At 45.2% G+C, this 23,920-nt stretch overlaps 1 protein-coding gene across 8 annotated transcripts in view; it reads right to left on the reverse strand.

The window, feature by feature from the left end:
* arhgap39 (Rho GTPase activating protein 39) overlaps positions 1–23,920 on the reverse strand; it is a 632,129-nt gene that overhangs the window by 211,890 nt on the left and 396,319 nt on the right. For all 8 annotated transcript variants that reach the window (XM_038798609.1, XM_038798606.1, XM_038798607.1 and 5 more), the window contains one exon: positions 12,015–13,416. In XM_038798609.1, the coding sequence (XP_038654537.1) occupies positions 12,015–13,416 (1,402 nt within the window). The remainder of the gene's footprint in view (positions 1–12,014; positions 13,417–23,920) is intronic.

Raw genomic sequence — 23,920 nt, forward strand, 5'->3', positions numbered from 1 at the left:
CATTGGTTAGGCTGCAGTTCAGAATATTGTGGAGACGGTGATCCAGTGGTAATGTGGCTGGACTCGTCAGAGACCCAGGCTCCACACCCACACCAATGTGTTTGACTCTTAACTGCCCTCTGCAATGGCCTCGCAAGCCAGTTAGTTTAAGGGCAATTAGGCATTGGAAACTAATGCTGGTCCAGCCAGCGACACCCACATCCCATGAAAGAAAAAAGAAATGAAATTCATGCTCTACTTTATAAGGATATCAAGGTGGAGTTAGGTAAAGTGGCAGCACGGTAGCATAGTGGTTAGCACTATGGCTTCACAGCGCCAGGATCCCAGATTCGATTCCCGGCTTGGGTGACTGTGTTCCTGGAGTCTGCACGTTCTTCCTGCGTCTGTGTGGGTTTCCCTCGGTTTCCTCCCACCAGTCCCAAAAGACGTGCTGTTAGGTAATTTGGACATTCTGAATTCTCCCTCAGTGTACCGAACAGGCGCCGGAACATGGCGACTGGGGGCTTTTCACAGTAACTTCATTGCAGTGTTAATGTAAGCCTACTTGTGACAATAAAGATTATTATTGTTGTAAATTACAAAGAGGATATTAGGGGTCAGAGGTTTTAGTAATGAGACGAGACCTGGAAAAAAAAGTTGTTCTTTTCAGAGGTTAAAGTCATAGAGTGGCTGAGATGTTAAAACTGACAAAATGTTTTCATAAAGTCAGTCAGGAAAACTGATGCCCACATGTCAATGAGTTGATTGGCAGGGCGGCATGGTGGCACAGTGGTTAGTATTGCTGCCTACGGTGCCGAGGTCCCAGGTTCGATCCTGGCTCTGGGTCACTGTCCGTGTGGAGTTTGCACATTCTCCGTGTGTTTGCCTGGGTCTCATCCCCACAACCCAACAATGTGCAGGTTAGGTGGATTGGCCATGCTAAATTGCCCCTTAATTGGACAAAAATAATTGGGTACTCTAAATTTACAACTACAGCGCATAAATTTAAAGTTGTTTCTAAACCTAAAGCACTAAATTGAGAGAATTTGTTTTTCATGTTCAAACATGACTTGCTCCATCAGAAACAACGATGAGAGCAGATGCCATGAGGGCCTTTCAAACTGAAGTCAAGAATATTTGAAAAGGAAAAATCTGAAATGGCATTGGGAAAAGGATTTACGGAATAGCTTTGTGAGCCAGCACAGATGTGATAGGCAGAATAGCCTCCTGCCGGGCAAAACTTTCAGATTCTATTGTTTTAGCATCTGTGCAATACTGTTTCTACTTTGCATCGTTATTAATCGGCATAATGTAAATCCAGAGCTGAAGTATGTCCTGACTCCAGGAAAAAGCACGGCTTATCCTAAGGAGCCTCACTGTTCTTTGCTCTAGTGCTGAGCTGAGGGCTTATTCTGGATTTAGACTGCATTTACAATTGGTACAAAGTGAAAGCCAAGAGGTTATTAACAGCCTCTGTAAAACTGTAACAGTACCTCAGTTTGGGTACTGTGTGCACAATCACACTGCACTGCAGGAAAGATATTGAGAACTTAAAGAAGATTCGATATAAATTGACCCGGATGCTGGACAGTTGGAGGAAATATAAGAACAAATAGTCATGAAAAATTGAGTCCTTTTTTAGTTACAACAAAGATTGTTAGGCAGGAGTGTGTGGATTATCTACCTATTATTCCAAAGGTCATATCATTAGTTTAAAAGTTTAATTTACCCGCCAAAATGGCCAATTGTTTACCTTCACTACTGGTACCCAGAATACAAGAGACTTTCACCAGGCTTCTTTCAATAATCGCAGAACCATTGGTTTTGTTTATTATAAAACAAAACTTTTTAGCAAGTTGCAAGAACTGATTGACAAACAATTGTAATCCGGAAATATAACTATCTACCTCTTCTTGAAACTTCCCCAGCGTACACACAAACAACGGACACACAAGTAGCCGCTGCAGAGATGGGTGTTTTGGAAAAAAAATTATCAGGATAAAGTTTGCAGGGTTCAATGCCGTCGACCTCCCGGAAGAACCAAAGAAAGTCTAGAAACCAGGGAGTTGGGACAAAAAGTACCTCTCAGGAAGACAGTTAAGTTAAAGGAACAAAGAACAAGACATTAAACAAGGACCTGTTGGGTGAAGTTAAAGTAGAGAAGGTGCTCTGAGTTAAACAGAAAGCTGCAGGAACCAAATTTATAGTGAGAAGCCAGACATCAGAGGTAAATCAAAAGTTTGGTGACATCTTAATACAGCCTGTGAAGCGGTAGTGTTCTGTTGGCATGGCTGGGTATGGGTCAAGAGATAGTGCGGATGCGTGAATGCACACACCAATCCAAGGCAGAGGAACACCAAAAGGAGAGACTAAAATCTTGGAGGTGGATCCTTGGTGATGAGATCTGAGAGAAAAGATTGTGTGGGAGGAGATTCCACGGTTTGTTTTCCCTGAGAGTGGAGTTTGGAAACACTTGTGTGAAAGCCAGAGTTGGTTCACAGTGTGACAAGCATCTGAAGGGATTTGATGAGAAATCCCCTGAAGTTGGCGCCTGCCACTTGTTTTCAGAGTGTGGTGTGTCTGACCACATTCCACCTAATGGCTTACATGAACTAGGTACTGACTGAGAACATTAGAGTATAAGATATATTTTGTAACTTGTGTTATCCTTAGAAATCTGTGTAAATGTGTAATGATATAGGGGAGGTGAAAGACTATTGCATTGCAGTTGATCTTTTTGTGCTCAATAAATGTTTTATTATATTGTTAAAAGTTAATTTGCAGTTTGTAACTCTGTTCATCCACTTCTCTAAACAAAAAAAATGAAAGTTATGGGGCGGGATTCTCCTACCCTCCGCGCCGAAATCGTGCCCGGCACGGGGGCAGAGAATAGCCGTTCACGACGGAATTCCGGCGCAATGGTGCTTCCACGATTCTCCGTGGACCAAGAGTCGCGCGGTCGACGCAGCGCCGGTTGGGGACCGTTAAAACAGGCCCCAGCACCGATTCTCCGGGTTAGACCTCCCGCCAGCGTGGTTTACATCTGGTACCACCTGGCGGGAGCTGGAACCCGCGGCTGCGGTGGTGGTCCTGGTGGGGGGGCGGGGTGAATCTGACTCTGGGGAGGGGTCTCAGCAGTGGCCAGGCCAGCGATCGGGGACCACTGATTGGCAGGCCATTGCGATCTGGGGGGGACCTACCTTATTCTGCACGGGCCCGCTTTGTGGCTCCGCCATGTCTGCGGCGCCCGCGCCGAAGAAGGCCGCCCTCCCCGCCTGCGCGGACCCGCTTGCAGCTGGCGGCGCATGCGCGGCTGCGTCATCTGGACAGCAGGGCCCTGCCGGCAGCCAGAGCTGCGGGATGCATGCCGGGGCTCTGCTAGCCCCCTGGAAAACAGAGAATCACCCGGACTTTCGAGGAAAAAGTCCGGAGTGATTCGCGCCCGTTTTCCAGCGAGCGTGCAGACTTAGTCCCCAAATGGGCGAATCCTGGCCATGGTATATCGAGCCAGTATTCCATCTGGGACCTGACTGTCCACTGGTAACATCAACTGGGATCATAACAGTATTGAAGCCAGCCAGTGATTGATTCTACCACTTACCCCAATTCCACATTCTCTAACCTTACCCATTAGTCTATTATAGGACACCTTATCGAAGGTCTTTTGTAAATCCAGATGAATTAAATCTACTGTGATTAAACCTAAGAGACTTATTAAGCTGGGCAGGAGACATTTCTTTCCAGAGAGTTGTGAAATCTGTCAATTCACATCCAATGTTAGTCATAGAGGCAAAAATCTGAATATTCAAAACTGACTGGATGTGTGGATAAAGGAGAATGGGTTGGAGCGATATGGGAACAGGGTAGGTAATTGTGATGAGGATAATTGGCTCACATGGGAGATAAAACACCAAAATAAAATGGCTTGATAATGTGTTATAAACTTTATCTATTTCTATGATTGAAATATTCCAAGCTGTGCCGTTAGCTATCTGAGTCCTAAGCTCTGGAATTGCTCACCTAAACCTCTCCATCTCGCTTTTCTCCTTTCAAAATACCCCTTCAATCCTCCATCTTCATCACGCTTTTGGTCATCTCCCAACATATTTCCTTTTGTTACTTGCTGTCATATTTTGTTTATGAAGCCCCTGTGAAGCGTCTTGGGACATTCGATCACATTAAAGTGCGATAAAAAACAAGTTGTTGGAGCAGCTCAAATCGATGCTACCATCCTGATGAAAAGGCCCCTCGAGTTTCAGAACGTGAAGGCTGATTTGTAAATTACGAGAGGGAGTTTTCCAACACAATAAGCATGATTACGGCTGCGTACAGATAAATATTAGCTTATTCCATTAACAGGACGACACAGCTACCAGGAGGAACAGGGTTAATTATTCTAAGCTTCAAAAATATAATCAAGTGTTGAGCTCAATTATCATGTTTGGCATTCTGCATCTTTATTTTGAATTATGTTCCCTGAGATTGCAAAACCTATTGCGAATACAAGAAAATTAGACACCACATAAAAATAAAAACGCACCGATCCCGACCCGAATTGACAGTAGATGCCAAATCAGCTGCAAAATCAAAATGAATTTGCAGATGTTTTGTCATTGTTTAGATCATAATGGGCTATAGCGGAGGCTTCATCAATACAGATTCCCACCCTCAATTAGTAGGATATTTAACGTGGAACCGTGCTTCGCGGGTATTTAATATTCAGTACAGCACAGCTACACATTTACACAATCATTCGAAGGCCACAATTGGAGAATGCAGATGTTGACCTGCTTCCTACTCTCAATCAGGGTAAAGTATGACTGCTTATGATGTCCAACGCTAATTAAAACAGTTGACAATGTTTCATCAGTGGCTCAGCTTAAAATTCCCCTTCCATCGCTTTGCTAATAAACCTGGCAAATTTTGGTAAGCAAGCAAAAGGGAACCTCTTCTATTCCATTTGTGCTGGACACTTTACTCTCATTACTCGGACAGTCTTCACTGAATTTTAGTTTGAGGACTGGTTTTCATGATCCCAGGAAGTCGAGATAGAGTAAGAATCTATTGAGAAAACCAAAACAAGTTGATGAGGAGGAGGAATTTCTTTGGAAAATACACAAGTTATTTTTCCTTTCTGCCGCATAAATTTATTCTCTTACCCTATAATAATAATCTTTATTATTGTCATAAGTAGGCTTACATTAACACAGCAATGAAGTCACTGTGACAACCCCTAGTCGCCACATTCTGGCGCCTGTTCGGGTACACAGAGGTAGAATTCAGAGTGTTCAATTCACCCAACATGCATGTCTTTGGACTGTGGGAGAAAATATACTGACAACATAAATATGTGAATTTATTCCCATACCATATATTTCCATTGTTACCATGTGAATGTATTGCTTTACCCTCCAGAGGCATTGACTGATGCTAGGGTACAGTGCTGGAGGTGGCAGAAGGGTTCCGTTACCTCTGTGTTATTTTCTTGAACTATTAGCCTCGACGGTGAGGGTCATCACGATGGAACCGTACCCCATTCTCATCAGGCACCCATGTGTAAGTGTACATTTGGAGTCGCTCCAGGAGAATCCTTTCCGAATTGCCCTCCTCACATTATTGTGCAAATATGGCCTCCACCCATAAGACCATAAGACATAGGAGCAGAATTAGGCCACTTGGCCCATTGAGTCTGCTCCGCCATTCAATATTTTCTCATCCCCATTCTCCTGCCTTCTCCCCATAACCCCTGATTCCCTTATTAAAGAACCTATCTATCTCTGTCTTAAAGACACTCAGTGATTTGGCCTCCACAACCTTCTGCGGCAAAGAGTTCCACAGATTCTCCACCCATTGGCTGAAGGAATTCCTCCTCATCTCTGTTTTAAAGGATCTTCCCTTTAGTCTGAGATGGTGTCCCTCTGCTTCTAGTTTTTCCTACAAGTGGAAACATCCTCTCCACTCTATCCAGGCCTCGCAGTATTTTGAAAGTTTCAGTAAGGTCCCTCTCATCCTTCTAAACTCCAACGAGTACAGACCCAGAGTCCTTAAACGTTCCTCATATGACACGTTCTTAATTCCAGCGATCACTCGTGAACCTCCTCTGGATCCTTTCCAATGCCAGCACATCCTTCCTTCGATAAGGGGCCCAAACCTGCTCACAATACTCCAAATGGGGTCCGACCAGAGTCTTATACAGCCTCAGAAGTACATTCCTGGTCTTGTATTCTAGCCCTCTTGACATGAATACTAACATTGCATTTGCCTTCTTTTTAAAAAAAATTAGAGTACCCAATTCATTTTTTTTTCCAATTAAGGGCCAATTTAGCGTGGCCAATTCACCTACTCTGCACATCTTTGGGTTGTGGGAGCGAAACCCACGCAAACACGGGAAGAACGTGCAAACTCCACACGAAGAGTGACCCAGAGCCGGGATTGAACCTGGGACCTCAGCGCCGTGAGGCCGCAGTGCTAGCCCACTTAAGAGAATCATGAACAAGGACTCCCAAGTCCCTTTGTACTTCTGCTTTCCAAAGCATTTCCCCATTTAGAAAATAGTCTATGTCTAAATTCCTCCTTCCAAAGTGCAAAACCTCACACTTTTCCACATTGTATTTCATCTGCCACTTCATTGCCCACTCTCCTAGCCTGCCCAAGTCCTTCTGCAGCCCCCTTGCTTCCTCAATAATACCTGCCCCTCTACAGATCTTTGTGTCATCTGCAAACTTAGAAACAGTGCCTTCAGTACCTTCTTCCAGATCATTAATGTATATTGTGAAAAGTTGTGGTCCCAGCACAGACCCCTGAGGCACACCACTAGTCACCGGCTGCCATCCTGAAAAAGACCCCTTTATCCCCACTCTCTGCCTTCTGCCAGTCAGCCAATCCTCTATCCATGCCAGGATCTTACCCTTAACACCATGGGCTTTAACTTATTTAACAATCTCCTATGCGGCACCTTGTCAAAGGCCTTTTGGAAATCTCAATAAATCCTCAATAAAGAAGGGGAACTCTAACAGATTTGTCAGACACGACCTCCCTTTCACAAAGCCTTGCTGACTCAGTCCTGTTTTACCATGCACTTCCAAATGCTTCGCAATCTCATCTTTAATCAGTCTCTAAAATCTTACCAATGACCGAAGTCAGGCTAACCGGCCTATAATTTCCCATCTTCTGCCTCCCTCCCTTCTTAAACAGTGGCGTTACATTAGCCACTTTCCAGTCCTCTGGGACCCTTCCTGAAAATGAAATGAAAATCGCTTATTGTCACGAGTAGGCTTCAATGAAGTTACTGTGAAAAGCCCCTAGTCGCCACATTCCGGCGCCTGTCCGGGGAGGCTGGTACGGGAATTGAACCGTGCTGCTGGCCTGCTTTAAAAGCCAGCGATTTAGCACAGTGAGCTAAACCAGCCTCCTGCCTCTAGTGATTCCTGAAAGATCATCACTAATGCCTCCACAATTTCCTCAGCTATCTCTTTTGGGACCCTGGGGTGTAGTCCATCCGGTCCAGGTGACTTAGCCACCTTTAGCCCTTTCATTTTCCCCAGAACATTCTCCTTAGTAATGGTCACTGCACTCACCTCTGTCCCCTGGTTCTCCTGGAGCTCGGGCATCCCACTAGTGTCTTCCACTGTGAAGACTGATGCAAAGTAACTATTCAGCTCACCTGCCATTTCTTTGTTTCCTATTATTACTTCTCCAGCCACATTTCCCAGTAGTCCAATGTCCATTTTTGCCTCTCTCTTACCTTTTATATATTGAAAAAAACTCTTCCTATCTTTCTTTATATTACTAGTCAGCTCGCACTCATACTTCATCTTCTCCTCCCTTATTGCTTTTTTCGTTGTCCTCTGGTTTTCCACTAATGTTTGCCACTTTGCATGCTTTCTCTTTAGCCTTTACGCTGTTCTTGACATCCCTCGGATGCCTTGTCCTCCCTTTAGCATGTTGACATTTCAGCTTAGGTCAAGGCAACTTATCACAGGCCTGAAAGACCTTGATTTGTACAGTACAGTACCACACCAGGTACAGTACTGCAATATCGACGGCATATATACACCGAAGGTCATGTCAACAATGAGTTACCAGGAGCAGAAATGAGGGGATGGGCAAACATTGCGGGCATCATAGGGTTTAGGTTAGTTATATAAAAGGACAAAAAGGAATCTCGACTAAAAAAACCTAATTGTGGGAGTCAACCTCAACGGGGTGAAAACTAATCTGGTTCTGATCAATTGGAATCAAAGTTTGGGAGGCTAAAGAAGAATGGACTTAAAGGGGAAGACAGTTTGGGCTCAGTTGAGCCATGAGGGTAGAAGGTAGGGCAAACAAACCCAGAGGATGATGAAAAAAGTGAGTAAGATGAAGATGTGTTTATGACAGGTTTATAATACAATTTAGAACCAGACTGGATCAGAAGGGATGTGAAAAAACAAACGAAAAGTAAAGATAATGTGAGAAGTCACTGGCAACAAACATTTGGATTGGATTTGGATTTGTCACGTGTACCGGGGTACAGTGAAAAGTATTGTTCTGCATACAGTCCAGACTAATCGTTCCATACATGAAAAAACATAGGACATAAATAAATACACATCGTAAATACATAGACACAGATATCGGGTGAAGCATACAGAGTGTAGTACTACTTAGTAGAGAAGATGCGTGGAGAGATGAGTTCAGTCCAAACGAGGGTCATTCAGGAGTCTGGTAACAGCGGGGAAGAAGAAGTTTTTGAATCGGTTAGTGCGTGTTCTCAGACTTTTGCATCTCCTCCCCGATGGAAATTAAACAGAATCCAAAGTCTTCGACAGGCATCTGCACCAGAAATGAACGTGGAGGAATCTAATCACCTCCCGTTGACATTCAATGGTATTAACATTGGCAAACTTTCACCATCAATATTTTTGGGAGGTTACTGATATCCGGTACCTGAACTGGATCAGCCACATAAATGTTGTGGCAACTAAAGGAGATCAGAGGGGCTGGAAATTCTGCAGCGAGAAACTCACCTTCTGAATCCACAGAGCATTTCCATAATCTTCAGAGCACAAGTGTGATGGAATAATCTCTACTTGCCTGGATGGGTGCAGCTGTGATGACACTAGAGAAACTCAACATCATCAAGGACAAAGTAACCTGCCTGATTAGCACCAGCTTCCAACATTCAGTCCCTCCATTGCCAGTTGCAGCCAATGTCTAATTCATGGTTCATGTTAATATTTTGGAAGTATCATTTAGTCCTGGGAAAAATTAAAACTTAACTGTAATAAAATGGGATGAATGCAACTAATGCAGCTTGGAGTCTATTACAGTTAAAGGGCTGGGATCATGTTGACTTAAGGGGCTAACAGCTGGAAAGGTAAGAGCCATAAACTGTAGGTGGGCTTTCTTAGCTGCAGAAATTGTAACGGAAGGGTAATTGGCTTGGAGATCATTTGGAGGATAGACCAGAGCAGGCTACGCAATCATGGAGGTGGGTGGGGCTTAAGATTGTTCTCTGGTTTCCATTCATCGGTGTGTTTGCTTAGTGTGAGGGTTTTCAGCAGCAGAAGAGACTGGATAATAAAAAATGCCCAGCTGTTAGCAGGATCCAGGCAGTTAGGGCTGGGACGTCCCGCGGAGCTGAGAAGGTGGAAGAAGGTCACTAGTGTAGCCATCTAAGATGGACACTGGGCTACAAAATGGAGAACTGCTAAGACTGCAGGGAAAAACAGTCATAGTGAGGACACACAGCTTGCAAAAGACTGTTTTGCATTTTGCACGTACAGAAACCAGTTTCTAGCCAGGTGCAGAGTTTCAGCCAAAGGTGCAAATGGGAAACAGATCTGCATAGTAATGAGGTGATCCAGATCCAGACCCCGGACAATAGAAACATTTAAGTATCGATGGATACTTTTCCATAGACGCCCAGACAGAATGGCGCCAAAGCAACCAACACAAAGAGCCGTAGGGACCGCCCCACCCATCGAGGAACGACCCTAGGATTGGGGAGTTCGAAAGATATCGATTGGGAAAGACCCAATCGATGAGGGAGCCGCCCCAAGGGGACCTGAACCTCCTGGGACCTATAAGAGTAGGTCCCGCACATGGTTCGGTCTGTTTTGCTCCGGCGCAGATCTGCTGTTGCTCCCAGATCTGTTTGCTCCAACTGTTGCTTCCAGACTCCGGCCCAGACCTGTTACATCGCATCCTGACTCCAGTTTCATCACCGGCCGTTGAGCATCAGCCATCGAACTGTAAGTGCCAACACAACGATCGCTACGGGATCTAGACCTTACTAGCCCTTGACAACTTTGCCAATCAGAGAGTTACAGACCAAGAACGGGACGAAGGCCTTGCTCCCTGACCTTGCCTGTTCCTGTCTAGATAAGTATTTAGTTGTTTAGTATTAGAAGTAAGTTAGTCTCTTTAGCGTATGCATGTGTATTTATTATATTTGTTATAATAAACACCAATCGGTTGGACTTACTAATCGGTGTATGGATTTATTACTTTGAACCTGACCTTGATATACTTGTGACGGTGTCTCAATACGGCACCTGGCGACTCCGAGCATAATTACACATACAGAGCCATAGTAGTGTTAAGCACACGGCCTTTAAACGGAGGCGTGTTAATCACACTCCAGTAAAACGAGCAACACTAGTTTCTTGCTGGAGACAGATCAGAGAAGCCTGGGAACCATCGAGAGCTCGGTGCAGCCGGGAGTTCAAAGAAACCCAGTGCTAACCAAGTGAAGGTAGCGGCCTGTGAAAGAGCTGGAATTAGGTTTGTAATTAGCAGTGGGATTGCAGCTTTGTGAATCCTGTGGAATGCAGACTCAGGCAGCGAGACTGAACCATCATGAAGTTAGCAGTTATTGAGATAGTTCGAGCTCAAGCAGCTTTCGAGGGAATTCAGAGGCTAGATCTTCAAAAGTGAAGCTGAAATTCCTCGTAAGGGAGACTGAGTTTTAACAAGATTTTGTGACTCACAGTGGTTACTGATGTCTGCAGGTGTTGCTGAGAAATCTGTGGGATCTATTTTGGTCATATTGTTGGTGTGTTGGACCACAGCTTGCCTATTAATTCATAAATACCGCATGTTAGTTCTGAATGAGTATAAGATGGACATAGTAAATTGTTTTACTTTTCTGAATTTGTATCGTAAAATTTATTTTGTTTGTTGTACTACCTAAGTAATTGGGATTTCAAACTTTGCCCACTTTAAACACTTTAAACAAGAAGTTACAGGTCCCTAACTGGGTTGTAAACACAGCTACAAGATACATTGCAGCAACTCATGAAGGATTCTTCAACATCACCTCCAAGGCCGCCTCTAGGTCACACACCATCCAGACTTGGAAAATACCAGTGTTCTTTTATTGTCGCTGGATCTTGAAACCCCTTCCTAACAGCGCTGTGTGAGTACCTATACCAAGTGGTGTGCAGCGGTTCAAGAAGACCTGTCGCTACCTTATCAAGGTAATTAGGAATGGACAATAGACACTGCCTTGTCAGCAATGTTCATTTCCTGACAATGGATTTAAAAAGATATTGTTGGGAGTAATTCAAACAGAATACAAAAATGGGTCGAAGATCTGCATTTAGATGGTGTCTTGTGCCACCTGCTCCTGGAAATGGCAGGACTGGTGGTCAAGACCATCCTGTTTGCGTTGGCTCTTTTTGACCACCAGCCTGAGTGAAACCAACGATAATCTAGAAACTATGCAGTCTCCGTTCAACAAGAGAAAACTTTCCCGCCCATAATATGAGGATGTCAAAGTGGTCACAAGAGTGGCACACGTAAGTAATGGGCATATCACACTGGGGCAGCAGCATACGCTCCTCTCCTGCGGGGCAAAGAGTATTCTATTCTGCATTAATCTGGTCTTGCATCTGACCTGCTCAAATGGGTACAAAACAAATTGGAAAATGGTCCATCCCAACATTGAACACCGTGATGAGCACAAAAGATACCCTGTGGCTTTTACTTTTGTTAAACTTTACATTTCCTCTCTCACATTAACATTAATGCTGGTGATATTGAGGACCTACCTGCGATGGGTGTAAGTAAGGCTCTGGTGAAGCCAAATTAGTTTGTACAGAAACACTCTTTTCCAATAGCACTTGAGGAAAACCAAGCTTTTCGAATGTGTTTCTTTTCCAGTGTTTGCTCTCCTGCTGAGCCAGTGCTTCATCCTCACTGAAAGCCCGAACCACAGGGCCTGGCATCGGTAGCGGAATGGCCCCATCACTCTCGTAACCGGACACTTCTTTCTGCGAATCCCAGCTACTGCGCTGCTTGATGTGGTGCAGCTGCTGTGCTTCCCGTGCGAGTCTTGCCTGTGTCGAGTGCATGTCAGGATATCCCCCCCGCAGCATCTCTGCGTCAGCGCCCTTGCTCTCAGTCTGGCTCACTTGTGGCTTGTCAAGGGGTGAGTGCCGCTCCTCTGCCAGAAGCCTCTCAGGGACGGGGTTCATTTCTCCGCAGCTCTCCCCGACCACGCCACATGTCTCTTGTGTCAGTGAGGGCTTCCTGCTTTTCCTTTTCCTCGTATTTGGAGAATAGCCTATTGAAGATAATGAGTCATGCTGGCTGGACCATGACATTGAGTCTTCGTGTATCAATTGGCTGCCTTGGTGACTATACCTGGCTTCGGATCCTTCTAGGCCATTGTAGTCAGTAGATCTCGTTTCAGAACATTGAAAGTCTCTCATCAACGAATGGCTGTGCTGTAAAGGGTAAGAAATGGTAGATGTAGCACTAGGTGAATACCGATGCTTTGTACTTGATTTGAACTTTGGGCTCGAGCCGGATTGTTCTACATACACCAGTTGCTTCACGAGTTCCTTGCCCACGGGACTGTATTCTAAACTCATGGATTTCTCTGGACATTTTTGTTTTGTTAATACTAGATGCTGATAAGGAGAGTTCTGACCCTGTTTGGGAGAGTGAAGCATTGGATGCGGCTTCCGAACAGGGGACTTCTGTGGTGATCCTGCTTTGTAGAGGCTCATTCCCTCACACTGTACCTCCATGGGCGGCTCATCATAAATAGGAGCCTGGTATTCTACGGGGGGCTCTTCGTAAAGAGGAGGCTCATAGCCGTAGCGAGGAGATGAAGGCTGGGACTCAAAGGAGTACTTTCTATGCTGGTAATGGATTGGGGAATGATAGGACTCCCCTCTTGGTAGAACTGGGGAACAGCCACCAATGTGCTCTGCCCTTTTCAGGTAAGGGGACGGTTTGCGTTCAGTAAAGAAGATCTGGTTGTCACTGTCCGATGCAAAGCTGTGAGCGTGAGACAGCTGGTGCCCCGAAGGCCTACGAGACCGTGTCCCTGGCTGGCTCTCAGCATTCCCGTTACCCTGATGCAATAAGTAGCTTGGTTCCCGGTCTGTAACTTTAATCAACATTCGTTCCTTGGTGCCAGTCATCCACCGATGAGGTGACGTCCTGCAAAAGAAAAGGGAACAGGAAGAAAAACAAGAGTTAAAAATCAAGGGATCCAACAATGGAGACAGCAGCTAAAGAACGGAAAACTACTGGTGCACGGTGTTTAAGCTTCTGGATTGCTGTAGAGTAAAGGAGACAAGAGTTCTGCCTCTCCACAAAACACCTTTATTACTTTGATCCAACTTCACACACAAATCTCCACCAACAAAGAGTGCCACCTGCAACCCCTTTATATATCAGTGACTTCATTTGAAAAATTGACATCAAATTAGTGTTTAATTGAAAGGTCTGTTAACCCATTCCTAACACATGGACACCTGTCTTTAGTTCCATTGGTTAATCCATTTTGCGCCGTCGCAATAAACATCTTGTTTTGCAAAAATACATCTCTTCAAAATGGATTTTATTTGTGTTGGATTTAGAGCCAGCCAATCTGGCAGATCAGCTAATCCTGAGTGGGCAGCAGGCGATTGCTTCAAACACTTGTCAGCTTCTGCAGTCCAGCACAGTCCGAGAACATTCGGCATCATTAACTGGTAGCGAGCAAATTTCTGCCTAATTCCCTTGCTCCTCCTCGACCTTTTCACAGAACCTATCAATTATTCAGCAATTCCCTCTGTGACCAGAAATTTAAATCTGGGTGAAAAATTGGTTTTATTCTTGAATGGTCAGTTGTGGTGCTTTAAAAGCAATTTGGAGAAAGCAACTTTGGATGGGTGGAGGAGGAATAAAAGGTTTGCAATAATATCTGCAAAAAAGTATGTTTTGAAATGGAGCCGAATGTAACTGAGCTTCATACTGTGAGGCAATGTAATGAAATTATCTTTCCTTTTGTTAGAATCATAGAAATATTGCAGCATGAAAGGAGGCCCTTCTGCCCACTGAGTCTGTGCCAGCTCTTTTGAAGAGTGAACTAGTTAGCGCTACATAACCCTGCTATTTCGTTCAACTTCAATTATTTTACCCAAATCCCTTTTGAAGGGTACTATTACATGGCTTTCCAGCACACCATGGGGCAGTGTTGCTCGGTCGCTGTCATCTCACAGGCACATAAACTCAGGGAATGCTACAGGTTAGAAGGAGGCCACCTTTCAAAGAGCAATCCAATTAAGCCCGCATCCTTGCTCTTTTCCCACAGCCTTGCACATTTTTTCCTTTTCAAGTATTTCTCCATTTCCCGGATGAAAGTTACGACTGAAGCTGCTGTCATTGCTCTTTCAGGCAGCCCATCGCAGATCATCAGTCGTTGTATAAAAAAAAACGAATCCTCATTTCCTCTCTGCTTCCTTTGCCATTTATCTTAAATGGAAGCTTTAAGCAAGTCTTAGTAAACCTCGACGAAAATAAATGTTAGTACACACTTTTATAAGGCAGTTAACCAATAGGATTCAGAAATGCAATGCAGCTGGTGTGAATGTATTAACCCATTAATTCACTGATCCCACAAGTGGCAAATCTGGAATCAATGGCACCGCAACACATTGCACAACTGGTTTGAGAAAGTCAAATGGTGCAATTATAAGTGTAATTTCTTTACAAGTTCAACATTTTAAGGCTGTGAGCGTTTTCTTTTGAAGGCACAATCTCAGGATAAGGGGCCAATTGGTTCGGACTGAGAGGAGGAGACATTTCTTTCCTCAAAGGGTTGTGAATCCTTGGAATTCCCTGTCCCAAAGGGATAAATGTGGGCATTGCTGGCTTGGCCAACATTTATTGCCCATTCCTAAATGCCCTTTGAAAGATAGTGGTGAGCTGCCTTCTTGAACTGCTGCAGTCCATGTAGGGATCAAGGGAAATGGGGAATGAATGGAAGAGGAATTGAAGCCAAATATCAGCCATCGTATTGAATAGTGGAGTAGGCTCGAGGGGCCGAATAATCTACTCCTGCTCCTATTTCTTACTCCCACCTATTGTGGCTGACAAGTGGCAAGTAACATTCGGGGCAGTACCAGGTATTTACCATCTCCGATCAGAGAGGATCTAACCATCGCCTAATGACATTCAATGGCATTACCAATCGCTGAAGTGCCCACAATCAACATCCTTGGGTTACCATTGACCAGAAACTGAACTGGACTAGCCATATTAATACTGTGGCTACAAGAGCAGGTCAGAGGCTAGGAATCCTGCGGTAAGTAACTCAACACCTGACCCCGCTAAAGCCTGTCCACCATCTACAAGGCACAAGCCAGGGGTGTAATGGAATACTCTCCACTTGACTGGATGAGTGCAGCCCCAACAACACTCAAGAGGAGCAACACCACCCAGGATAAAGCCTGCTTGATTATTACTCCATCTACTAACATGTGCTCCCTCCACCACTGACACACGGTACCCTTAATTTTGTTCACTCCACCACCAATGACCACAGCCTTCAGCTGGTTAAGCCCTAAACTCCAGAGTTCCATCCCGAAACTTTTGTCTCTCCATTTATCTTTCCTGCTTTAAGATATCCTTGAAGGCCCACCTCTTTGGCTAAGCTCTTGCTCCCCTATCCTAACATCTCATGCAGCGCCAGATCAAATTTTGCTTGATAGCTGTCCGGTGATTTGCTTTTGGGTTTTTTAATATGTTAATTGTGCTATATAGCAAAACTCAGGTTGTTGGTATTCATGAAGCGATTATGTTTTATCAACAACCTGCGCCGCTCGGTCGACCACATCAGAGGGCATCAAGAGTCAACTCTGAATGTGTAACTGTGCAGATTGGATAGACTCCCTTCCCCGATGATACTGATACACAGGTTGGCTTTCATGATAATCTGGCAGCTGTCATGCTCAGTCGTTCGAGTACCTGATGTAATGCATTCAATGTCACAACTTGTTATATATAATGGGAATTATAACTCATGATCAGTCACTTATTACTCCTGTACCACAACCACTGCATTAACTCGGGTTGCAAAGAACCTTTCAACCTATCTTATCGCATCCTTTCACAGGACCAACCCAACCATTTTCTTAGTTCAACATTTGGATTTTTGTTTATTGTCACATGTAACAAGGTACAGTGAAAAGTATTTTTCTGCGAGTAACTCAACAGATCATTAAGTACATGAAAAGAAAATACATAATAGGGCAACACAAGGTACACAATGTAACTACATAAAGACCGGCATTGGGTGAAGCATACAGACGTGTCGTGTTAATGAGGTCAGCCCGTAAGAGGGTCATTTAGGAGTCCGGTAACAGCGGGGAAGCAGCTGTTTTTGAGTCTGTTTGTGCGTGTTCTCAGACTTTTGTATCTCCTGCCCAATGGAAGAATGTAGGAAGAGTGAGTAAGCCGGGTGGGAGGGGTCTTTGATTATGCTGCCCGCTTTCCCCAGGCAGCGGGAGGTGTAGACAGATTCAATGGATGGGAGTCAGGTTTGTGTGATGGACTGGGCGGTGTTCACGACTCTCTTAAGTCTCTTGCGGTCTTGGGCTGAGCAGTTACCATCCTAGGCTGTGATGCAGCCAGCTAGGATGCTTTCTTATAGATAGAGCTTACAGTGCAGAAGGAGGCCATTCGGCCCATCGAGTCTGCACTGGCTCTTGGAAAGAGCACCCTACCCAAGCCCACACCTCCAACCTATCCCCATAACCCAGTAACCCCACCCAACACCAAGGGCAATTTTGTACACTAAGGGCAATTTAGTGTGGCCAATCCACCTAACCTGCACATCTTTGGACTGTGGGAGGAAACCGGAGCACCCGGAGGAAACCCACGCAGACATGGTGAGAACGTGCAGACTCTGCACAGTGACCCATGCCGGGAATCGAACCTGGGACCCTGGAGCTGTGAAGCAATTGTAGTAACCACTATGCTACCATGCTGCCCTAAATCTATGGTGCATCTGTAAAAGTTAGTAAGAGTTAATGAGGAGATGCCGAATTTCCTTAGTTTCCTGAGGAAGTATAGACGCTGTTGTGCTTTTTTGGTGGAAGCATTGACGTGGGTCGACCAGGACAGATTTTTGGAGATCTGTACCCCTAGGAATTTGAAACTGCTAACCATCTCCCTCTCGGCCCTGTTGACGCTGACAGGGGTGTGTACAGTACTTTGCTTCCTGAAGTCAATGACCAGCTCTTTAGTTTTGCTGGCATTGAGGGAGAGATTATTGTCGTTGCACCACTCCACTAGGTTCTCTATCTCCCTCCTGTATTCTGACTCGTCGTAATTCGAGATCCGGCCCACTATGGTCGTATCGTCAGCAAACACGGAGACGGAGTTGGAACCAAATTTTGCCATGCAGTCTTGTGTGTACAGGGAGTATAGTAGGGGTCTGTTTAAATATATTTGCCATCTTGTCTTCAACCATCCTCACTGCTTAGCATTTCCACTAATTATCAGCGCCACTCAAAAACATATCTGGTACCAGTGGAGACACTGCGGATAACGTGATCACACTTTGGAAGCGGTTTTCACTCCTGATGTAAGTGTAAAACCGGTGATACTGGTGGTTTCCAGCTGCCTTCTTACTGAGGTCACCAACATCCAACTACGATAAAATGACCACAATTATGTGGCCAAGGTTCACTCAACACTTATACCCATTCCATTCCTGTTTGCTCTCAAACTACAATCACCATCGCCCACGCAAACACTACAATGTGCTGTTTGATCATTCTAACCTCCAGCAATAACAACCTGCTTCTTTCCACCCTCTCGGAGGTCAAGACTTCGTTCTCAAATTCCAAAAACTTTTCTATCAGTATATTTGTATAAGAAGCTGAGAAATAGGGGCAGGAGTTTCCACCATGCCATTTTGAGCCTGTGCTGCTGTTTTTTTGACTTCAGTTCCACTTTCCCACCCCATTTCCATATCTCTTGATTCTCTTAGCAGCCCAAAAACTATCAATCTCAGCCTTGAACATGTTCAGCCACTGAGCATTCACATCCCTCTGATTTGAAGAATTCCAAACATCATAATCCTTTGAGTGAAGAAATTTATCCTCACCTCAGTCTTTAGCCTCCCCGAACAGGCGCTGGAATGTGGCGACTAGGGGCTTTCCACAGTAACTTCATTTAAAGCCTACTTGTGACAATAAGCGATTTTCATTTCATTTTTCATTTCATTTATCCGCAGACTCCATCCCCGAGTCACTGCCTCTCCAGCCAGAGGAAACATCCTCTTAGCATCACCCCGTCAAACATCCCAGAATCTTGTTTATTTCAATGAGTTCAACTTATTCTACTAAACTCCAGAACATATGCCCATTCTACTCAACCATCTCATCTTAGAAATCAGCCGAATGTACCTTTGCTGCACCATTTCCAATTAAATATATTCCTCTTTCGATAAAGAGACCAGAATTGTACACAGTATAGGTGTGGTCTCACCAAAGCTATGTCCAATTCTAGTATGACTTCTATTTTTGTATTGCAACCCCTTGCAATAAAGGTTAACATGTCATTTGCTTCCTTAATCGCTTGATGGACCTGCATGTTAACTTGCTGTGCTTCTTCAATAAAGTCTCCAAAAACAGAAAGTTAGTACGCAGGAACAACAAGCTTGCTCGCTAGGAGGGAGTTAATTTTAGCTCAGTGGGTAGAACAAAACAACTAGCCTTGAAGTGTTATGGTGAAGGTGAGAAACAAGGACACAGAGCACAAACAAGTAATTAAAGAATGCTTCCTGCGTGCCCACCATCAGCTTTTAAGGTGTCAGCCGTTGCTGAGCTGGCAGCATTGCTGGTCTTTCAATTAGAAAGTCATGAAATTAAGTTCCACTCAAGATGTTCCACTCTCTCTAAATGTCAGCAAAACCAATGAACTGATCATCGACTTCAGGAAGCGTAGCACGACACACACTCCCATCTACACCAATGGCTCCGAAGTGGAGAGGGTCGATAGCTTTAAGTTCCTGGAGATCGCCATCACCAACAGTCTGTTCACTCACTTTGATACAACAGTCAAGAAAGCCCAACAACACCTCTGCATCCTACGGAAGCAAAATAAATTTGGCATGTCTGCATCGACTCTCACAAACTTCTACAGATGTGTAATAGAGAGCATCCTATCTGGCTGCATCACAACTGCTTGACCCAAGATTGCAAGTAACTACAGAGAACAGCCCAACGCATCACACAAGCTTGCCACCCTCCCATTGATTCTGTCTACACCTCCCGCTGCCTCAGGAAGGCAAATTGCATTATCAGAGACCTCTCCCACCCAGGCATTGCCCTCTTCCAGACCTTTCCGTCAGAAGTCTGAAGACCCGCACATCCCGACACAGGAACAGCTTCTTCCCCACAGCTACAAGACTCCTCAACGACTCTCCCGCGGACTGACCTGTTCCCTGTAAGAACACTATTCACGACGCCCTATGCTGCTCTTGCTCAGGTATTTGCTTTGTTTGGCCCTTCTTCCGCACTGTAACCAATCACTATTTGTCGATGTACCTTGTCGATTATTCTTTTTGCCTACTGTGTAGGCACTGTGTACGTTTTCTTGGCCGCAGAAAAATACTTTTCACTGTACTTCAGTACATGTGGCAATAAATCAATCAATCAATGAGCATACAGATCAAATCTCCGGTCATCAGAGATGGGAGTACATTGGGAGATGTGTCTCAGGTCCCCGTGGAAGTCCTCATGCGCAGACATACAAGAGAATTGCCTGGGAAGTTTAAACATCCAATATGCTGATTCCTGCTGCCTGGGACCTTCCATGAATGTCTCCAATAATGAGCTGAGGGCGGAGACTTGGGCTAGTTATACAGGTCACACCTGTGTTCTTCTCCGAGGAATGTTAGAAAATTTAAAAACTGGTCTAACAACAGTTGGATAACTCCACAACCAACTTCCCCACGAACCAACCAGAATAAGCGCAACCCTCCCCCCCCCCCCCCACAACCAACCAGAGCAGACCCCTGCCACCCGGTTCCAATACCCCTCGACCCATCCACCCACTCATCCATGCACACACTCATCCACAGTAATTAATTAAGACTGGACCATTAAAAATATAGCAGCGGGTGGCATCTATAAAGGGGCATGTCCCTGACTCTACTCCATTCAGTGGAGTTAAACGAGAGAAGCTGTGCTGCCCATTTGCGTGTCAACCGGGCATTGGAAGATGCCAAAAGAAATCATTAGCAGGGTCAGGTCAGTAAAATCAACACTGCCTCTCACCGGAAGATCTAGGCCTAATCTAGTCTGACACCTCAGTGCAATACTGAGGGAGTGCTGAGCTGCTCAAGGTGCTGTCATTTGGATGATTCGTGGCAAGATCGGTGTAGCAGGTTCCATGATTCTATTTTGAAGAAGAACAGGAAAGCTTTGGCCAATATTTATACCTCAATCAATATCGACAAAAAAAAACGTTGTCAATATTTAATTGCTGCATTTCCTGAAGTACTTCACTGGCTGTTTGGGCTGAAGGGTGGGTCAGTAAATTTGCTGATGACACTCAGATTGGTGGAGTAGTGGATGAGGTGGAGGGCTGTTGTAGGCTGCAGAGACATTGATAGGATGCAGAGCTGGGCCGAAAAATGGCAGATGGAGTTTAACCCTGATAAGTGCGAGGTGATTCATGTTGGTAGGAAACATTTGAATGCGGATTACAGGGTCAACGGCAGGGTTCTGAGGAATGTGGAGGAACAGAGAGATCTTGGGGTTCATGTCCACAGATCTCTGAAGGTTGCCACTCAAGTGGATAGAGCCGTGAAGAAGGTCTATAGTGTGTTAGCGTTTATTAACAAGGTGCTTGAGTTTAAGAGCCGTGGGGTAATGCTGCAACTGTACATGACCTTGGTGACACCACATTTGGAGTATTGTGTGCAGTTCTGGTCACCTCACTATCGGAAGGATGTGGAAGCATTGGAAAGGGTGCAAAGGAGATTTCCAGGATGCTGCCTGGTTTGGAGGATAGGTCTTACGAGGAAAGGTTGAGGGAGCTAAGGCTTTTCTCATTGGAGCGGAGGAGGACGAGAGGTGACTTAAAAGAGGTTTATAAGATGATGAGGGGGATAGATTGAATGGACGTTCAGAGACTATTTCCTTGGCTGGATGTAGCTGTTACAAGGGGGCATAACTATAAGGTTCAGGGTGGGCGATATAGGAAGGATGTCCGAGGTAGGTTCTTTACTCAGAGAATGGTTAAGGTGTGGAATGGACTGCCTGCTGTAATAGTGGAGTCGGACACTTTAGGAAATTTCAAGCGATTATTGGATAGGCACATGGAGCACAACATAATGAGAGGGAGTGGGATAGCTTGATCTTGGTTTCGGACAAGGCTCGGCACAACATCGAGGGCTGAAGGGCCTGTTCTGTTCTGTTCTATGTTCTGTAAAGTGTCTGACACGTCCTGAGGTTATGAAGTGCTGCTTTTTCCCTCTTCAAACTGACATTTCACAAGAAGAAACAACTTTTTAAAAATCCAATTCCAAGTTGTCAATACTGGGTGGTGGCAGTTACGCAGTGTTATTGTCACTGGACTAGTAATCCAGAGGACCAAGCTATTGCTCTGGGAACACGGGTTCGAATCCCAATACGACAGCCGGTGCAAGTTAAATTCAGTTAATGAATCTGGAATTGAATAGCTCGTCTCGGAAATAGTGAAACCGTTGTAGATTGTGGTAAAAACCTATCTGGTTCACTCGTGTCTTTTAGGGAAGGACATCTGCCATCTTTACCCGGTCTAGCCTCCATGTGACTCCACACCCACAGCATGAGCAGGCCAGAGGCTGGGGATTCTGCAGACAGTAATTCGTCTCCTGACCCCACAAAGCATGTCCACATCCCCCAAGGCACAAGTCGGGAGTGTAATGGAATACTCTCCACTTGCCTGGATGAGTGCAGCTCTGACAACACTCAAGAAGTTTGGCACCGTCCAGGACAAAGCAGCCCCGCTTGATTGGCATCCTATCCACCACCTTCAACATCCATTCCCTCCACCATCACGTATTGAAGCAGCAATGTACACAGTCTACAAGATACACTGCAGGGACTTACCACGGCTTCTTCGACAGCACCTTCCAAACCCGCATTATCAGGGAGGCGATGGCCCAGTGGTATTGTCACTGGACTAATAATCCAGGAACCCAGGGTAATTCTCTGGGGCAAAAACAGAAAATACTAGACATTCTCAACAGGTCTGATAGCATATGTGGAGAGAGAAGGGAGCTAACGTTTCGGGACTGGATGATTCTTTGTCAAGACCTGGGGACCTGGGTTCAAATCCCACCATGGCAGATGGTGAAATTTGTATTCAGTAAAAAAAAAATCCTGGAATTGAAAGTATAATAATGGCCATGAAACCACTGTCAATGGTTGTAAAAACCCATCTTGTTCACCAAGTCCTTTAGGGAAGGAAATCTGCCATCCTTACCTGGTCTGGCCTACATGTGACTCCAGACCCATAACAATGTGGTTGACTCTTAAAATGCCCTTAGTGTAGTGGCCTAACAAGCCGCCCAGTTCGAGGGGTGGGCAATAATTGCTGGCCCAGCTAGCGAAGCGCAGGTCCCATGAACGAATAAAAAAAAGCCCTCTAACATCTAAGTCAGCGGGCACACAGAAACCCCACCACCTGCAAGTTGCCACCCAAGTCACTCACCATCCTGATTTGGAAAATATATCGCTGTTCTTCATTGTCACTGGGTCAGAGCAACAGATCTGATCCATCACAGTACTCCCTCCCTAACAGCACAGTGGGTGCATTTACAATTTATCAGATTATTTAAAAGCAAATTACTGCGGATGCTGGAATCTGAAATGAAAGAGAAAATGCTGGAAAATCTCAGCAGGTCTGGCAGCATCTGTAGGGAGAGAAAAGAGCTAACATTTTGAGTCCGATGACTCTTTGACAAAGCTAACAGACAGAGAAAGTGGGAAATATTTATACTGTGGAGTGAGAATGAAAGATGAGCCAAAGCCACAGAAACCTAGGGAAACCGGGTGCTAATGGCCACAGATACTAAGGGGAAAGAGTGTTAATGGCAGCACCCAGAGAGGACAAAAGATGTGAAAGGTCAAACAGCAGAGAAACTAACATCAGAGGATGAACTGTAGATGTGGGGGGAGGGGAAGGGGGAAGCAAAGAGGAGAAAGGTTAAGGAAAGGTGGATAAGATTAATCTCCCCCCCCCCCCCCCAATCTGAAAACTCTTCTGCTCTTAGCCCCCTGCCATTAGGCACATTGGAACGACTTACAGGCTGATGACCAACCTGTTTGGCCATAACACACCCTCGATAGCCATCATGTCCTCTCAAATGGGACTTGAACCCGAAGCTCCAGGCACAGAGGTCGGGATGTTACATACTGGTTTTACCCACTGGGGCTGGTTTAGCTCACTCAGCTAAATCGCTGGCTTTTAAAGCAGACCAAGCAGGCCAGCAGCACGGTTCGATTCCCGTACCAGCCTCCCCGGACAGGCACCGGAATGTGGTGACTAGGGGCTTTTCACAGTAACTTCATTGAAGCCTACTCGTGACAATAAGCAATTTTCATTTTTCATTTCACTGCACCACAGGACCTCCTCCACTCAACGCCAGGCACTGATCAACCGAACAGTAAAACAC

This window comes from Scyliorhinus canicula, chromosome 5 (genome assembly GCF_902713615.1).
Source record: "Scyliorhinus canicula chromosome 5, sScyCan1.1, whole genome shotgun sequence".
Classification (NCBI taxonomy): domain Eukaryota; kingdom Metazoa; phylum Chordata; class Chondrichthyes; order Carcharhiniformes; family Scyliorhinidae; genus Scyliorhinus; species Scyliorhinus canicula.